Source organism: Ammodytes marinus, assembly GCF_949987685.1.
Source record: "Ammodytes marinus genome assembly, chromosome: 16".
NCBI lineage: Eukaryota > Metazoa > Chordata > Actinopteri > Uranoscopiformes > Ammodytidae > Ammodytes > Ammodytes marinus.
The window spans coordinates 1,770,101-1,775,454 of NC_137220.1; the positions used below are offsets into that span (position 1 = coordinate 1,770,101).

General features: G+C 47.9%; 1 protein-coding gene across 1 annotated transcript in view; it reads left to right on the plus strand.

Annotated features, from left to right (window-relative positions):
* The window catches only part of LOC307262955 (uncharacterized protein), a gene marked incomplete at its 3' end in the record, with an annotated part of 11,547 nt that overhangs the window by 2,360 nt on the left and 3,833 nt on the right, over nucleotides 1–5,354 (plus strand). The window contains exons 2-4 of the mRNA XM_080043976.1: nucleotides 3,532–3,680; nucleotides 4,361–4,733; nucleotides 4,941–5,346. Coding sequence (XP_079900102.1) covers nucleotides 3,586–3,680; nucleotides 4,361–4,733; nucleotides 4,941–5,346 — 874 coding nt within the window. The 5' untranslated portion in view covers nucleotides 3,532–3,585. The remainder of the gene's footprint in view (nucleotides 1–3,531; nucleotides 3,681–4,360; nucleotides 4,734–4,940; nucleotides 5,347–5,354) is intronic.

The window sequence follows — 5,354 nt, forward strand, 5'->3', positions numbered from 1 at the left end:
TTTCGCTTTGACATAATGTCAAAGAAGTGATTGTCTGTTGTCTATATTGTATGTTTCGGACCCCAGAAAGACTAGCTCTCACTCTGGTGTGTTGCTAATGGGGATCCTAATAAATCAAAATCAAACTCTGAGAGGTTGCTGGTCCGTTTCGCCCGCGCCAGACTCTCCTAGAGGTCAGCTGTCTCTCCAGCGTCACCGATCTTCCCTGGTCGTCTTTGGGTGGTAGGAGAGGGAAGGTGGCCTACCAGTAACCATGAGGTCTCTGGTTCCTCCTCCCAGTAACCATGAGGTCTCTGGTTCCTCCTCCCAGTAACCATGAGGTCTCTGGTTCCTCCTCCCAGTAACCATGAGGTTTCTGGTTCCTCCTCCCAGTAACCATGAGGTTTCTGGTTCCTCCTCCCAGCAACCATGAGGTTTCTGGTTCCTCCTCCCAGTAACCATGAGGTATCTGGTTCCTCCCCCCAGTAACCAAGAGGTCTCTGGTTCCTCCTCCCAGTAACCATGAGGTCTCTGGTTCCTCCTCCCAGTAACCATGAGGTATCTGGTTCCTCCTCCCAGTAACCATGAGGTCTCTGGATCCTCCTCCCAGTAACCATGAGGTCTCTGGTTCCTCCTCCCAGTAACCACGAGGTCTCTGGTTCCTCCTCCCAGTAACCATGAGGTATCTGGTTCCTCCTCCCAGTAACCATGAGGTCTCTGGTTCCTCGTCCCAGTAACTATGAGGTCTCTGGTTCCTCCCAGTAACCATGAGGTCTCTGGTTCCTCCTCCCAGTAACCATGAGGTCTCTGGTTCCTCCCAGTAACCATGAGGTCTCTGGTTCCTCCTCCCAGTAACCATGAGGTCTCTGGTTCCTCCCAGTAATCATGAGGTCTCTGGTTCCTCCTCCCAGTAACCATGATGTCTCTGGTTCCTCCCAGTAACCATGAGGTCTCTGGTTCTCCCAGTAACCATGAGGTCTCTGGTTCCTTCTCCCAGTAACCATGAGGTCTCTGGTTCCTCCTCCCAGTAACCATGAGGTCTCTGGTTCCTCCTCCCAGTAACCATGAGGTCTCTGGTTCCTCCTCCCAGTAACCATGAGGTCTATGGTTCCTCCTCCCAGTAACCATGAGGTCTCTTGTTCCTCCTCCCAGTGACCATGAGGTCTCTGGTTCCTCCCAGTAACCATGAGGTCTCTGGTTCCTCCTCCCAGTAACCATGAGGTCTCTGGTTCCTCCCAGTAACCATGAGGTCTCTGGTTCCTCCCAGTAACCATGAGGTATCTGGTACTTCCTCCCAGTAACCATGAGGTCTCTGGTTCCTCCCAGTAACCATGAGGTCTCTGGTTCCTCCCAGTAACCATGAGGTCTCTGGTACTTCCTCCCTGTAACCATGAGGTCTCTGGTTCCTCCTCCCAGTAACCATGAGGTCTCTGGTTCCTTCTCCCAGTAACCATGAGGTCTCTGGTTCCTCCTCCCTGTAACCATGAGGTCTCTGGTTCCTCCTCCCAGTAACCATGACTTCACTTCCCCAAGGAGTAATTTGGCGATGCGATAACGGTCTTTAATAAACTGGGCTCGTGAGGCTTCCTGCCTTCTTCTGCCTTCTTCTGCCTTCTTCTGCCTTCTTCTGCCTTCTTACGCTGAGAGGTGATATGTAATGTATACATTTTTAAGGTTTTCATTTCTTTTTGTAGCTTTCTTATCTTTTCTTTTCTTTTGTTATATTTGTAATGAAGATGTTTTTAAATCACAGTGATGTGTTATATTGTTGTTATTATTTGTCTATTTCGCTTTGACATAATGTCAAAGAAGTGATTGTCTGTTGTCTATATTGTATGTTTCGGACCCCAGAAAGACTAGCTCTCACTCTGGTGTGTTGCTAATGGGGATCCTAATAAATCAAAATCAAACTCTGAGAGGTTGCTGGTCCGTTTCGCCCGCGCCAGACTCTCCTAGAGGTCAGCTGTCTCTCCAGCGTCACCGATCTTCCCTGGTCGTCTTTGGGTGGTAGGAGAGGGAAGGTGGCCTACCAGTAACCATGAGGTCTCTGGTTCCTCCTCCCAGTAACCATGAGGTCTCTGGTTCCTCCTCCCAGTAACCATGAGGTCTCTGGTTCCTCCTCCCAGTAACCATGAGGTTTCTGGTTCCTCCTCCCAGTAACCATGAGGTTTCTGGTTCCTCCTCCCAGCAACCATGAGGTTTCTGGTTCCTCCTCCCAGTAACCATGAGGTATCTGGTTCCTCCCCCCAGTAACCAAGAGGTCTCTGGTTCCTCCTCCCAGTAACCATGAGGTCTCTGGTTCCTCCTCCCAGTAACCATGAGGTATCTGGTTCCTCCTCCCAGTAACCATGAGGTCTCTGGATCCTCCTCCCAGTAACCATGAGGTCTCTGGTTCCTCCTCCCAGTAACCACGAGGTCTCTGGTTCCTCCTCCCAGTAACCATGAGGTATCTGGTTCCTCCTCCCAGTAACCATGAGGTCTCTGGTTCCTCGTCCCAGTAACTATGAGGTCTCTGGTTCCTCCCAGTAACCATGAGGTCTCTGGTTCCTCCTCCCAGTAACCATGAGGTCTCTGGTTCCTCCCAGTAACCATGAGGTCTCTGGTTCCTCCTCCCAGTAACCATGAGGTCTCTGGTTCCTCCCAGTAATCATGAGGTCTCTGGTTCCTCCTCCCAGTAACCATGATGTCTCTGGTTCCTCCCAGTAACCATGAGGTCTCTGGTTCTCCCAGTAACCATGAGGTCTCTGGTTCCTTCTCCCAGTAACCATGAGGTCTCTGGTTCCTCCTCCCAGTAACCATGAGGTCTCTGGTTCCTCCTCCCAGTAACCATGAGGTCTCTGGTTCCTCCTCCCAGTAACCATGAGGTCTATGGTTCCTCCTCCCAGTAACCATGAGGTCTCTTGTTCCTCCTCCCAGTGACCATGAGGTCTCTGGTTCCTCCCAGTAACCATGAGGTCTCTGGTTCCTCCTCCCAGTAACCATGAGGTCTCTGGTTCCTCCCAGTAACCATGAGGTCTCTGGTTCCTCCCAGTAACCATGAGGTATCTGGTACTTCCTCCCAGTAACCATGAGGTCTCTGGTTCCTCCCAGTAACCATGAGGTCTCTGGTTCCTCCCAGTAACCATGAGGTCTCTGGTACTTCCTCCCTGTAACCATGAGGTCTCTGGTTCCTCCTCCCAGTAACCATGAGGTCTCTGGTTCCTTCTCCCAGTAACCATGAGGTCTCTGGTTCCTCCTCCCTGTAACCATGAGGTCTCTGGTTCCTCCTCCCAGTAACCATGAGGTATCTGGTTCCTCCCGGTAACCATGAGGTCTCTGGTTCCTGGTTTATTACAAACTACTCCAAGGGCGCTGTACTACGGCTTACCCTGCGCTCTGACCCCCTCCGAAGTGTGGTAACTCGAGAAGGGATATGCGGAAAGACACATTTCAATGTAACCATTGACTAGTAATAGCCTGGTCCTAACAGACCATCTTACTTCATTTCATTTTTACAGAGGGTCTGGAAATTTGAATGAAATGTTTACTGTTTGTTGTTTTTGTGTGTTGCAGTTTGACACAGAAATCTTCCCCCTCCATCTTTGATCTGGCCCTGAAAGCAGGAAGATGGGTAATCGTATTAACAGCGTGGAGCAGTTTGTGGATCGTCTGAGCAAGGGACCAGATATGACCGTCAACAGAAACCTCAAGATGTTCTCCAGGTACAGAGCATCCTTTGTCCTCACAGCCATCAGACCACAACACCCTGACATTCATTATTTATCCATTTTATAACAATAAAATGGATAAACAATGGATGATTGTGCTGCTTGTTGACTGACTGCATGAGCTACTGGATAACTCAATTTCCATATAAATAAAGTATCTATCTATCTATCTATCTATCTATCTATCTATCTATCTATCTATCTATCTATCTATCTATCTATCTATCTATCTATCTATCTATCTATCTATCTATCTATCTATCTATCTATCTATCTATCTATCTATCTATCTATCTATCTATCTATCTATCTATCTATCTATCTATCTATCTATCTATCTATCTATCTATCTATCTATCTATCTATCTATCTATCTATCTATCTATCTATCTATCTATCTATCTATCTATCTATCTATCTATCTATCTATCTATCTATCTATCTATCTATCTATCTATCTACCTACCTACCTACCTACCTACCTACCTACCTACCTACCTACCTACCTACCTACCTACCTACCTACCTACCTACCTACCTACCTACCTACCTACCTACCTACCTACCTACCTACCTATCTATCTATCTATCTATCTATCTATCTATCTATCTATCTATCTATCTATCTATCTATCTATCTATCTATCTATCTATCTATCTATCTATCTATCTAGTCTGAATTCTTCAGACCACCTGAGAAGACACTACGAGCAGAGGAGAATGGCGGCGGGTGACTGTGCTGCAGACTGGACCAAGAGCCTAGTGGAGAAGCTAGCTGGTTTGTCAGGTGTTGAGCTGGTGGGCCTCGGAGCGCTCGCCATCGCCATCCTCATTGATATCGTTTCCTTCAGTCCGCCTGAGGAGAGCATGAAAGACGCTCTGAGATGTGTGTTTGCAGAGGAGAAGGCCTCCGAGGTCTGGGATCAGATCGACGAGTGCCTGAAGAGATGCACCATGCATTTAGACAACACAGCCGAGCTGGTGAGCGACCTCAAGCGGATCGAGGGCCAACTGAGCACCGCCATCACCAAGCTGAAGAACTCCATGGTGAGGGAGGCACACTCTATCTATCCATCTATCTATCTATCTATCTATCTATCTATCTATCTATCTATCTATCTATCTATCTATCTATCTATCTATCTATCTATCTATCTATCTATCTATCTATCTATCTATCTATCTATCTATCTATCTATCTATCTATCTATCTATCTATCTACCTCACTCACTCACTCACTCCCTCTCTCCTAGGTGAGGGACGGACACATGACCAACCAGGCTCTGAAGGCCTGGGTGAACGGGGCAGCCTTCCACATCCAGCTGCTGATTCACCAGGTGAGACTGGGAGGGAACCAAAGCCTGGGTCCTGTGGAGAGACTCCTCTCTACGTACAGGAGCGACCTGGACCTGCTGTCCACAAAGCACAGGGAGATGGTGGAGGGAAAGTGTGAGGAGAGATCACAGTTTGTTCACCCTCAAGCCGACAAGGCTATATATTTTAGTGATGAAAATTCGAGGTGGCATAGCATTGAATCTATGAGATATAATAGGTATTTGGAGGCATATTATGAATACAGGTACGGCGGGCAGAAGAGTGAGATTGAGCAGTACTTTAGTGGCGTGAAAAACAACCTGCAGGAGCTGGTTAATCAGAGAGGCTCTTTT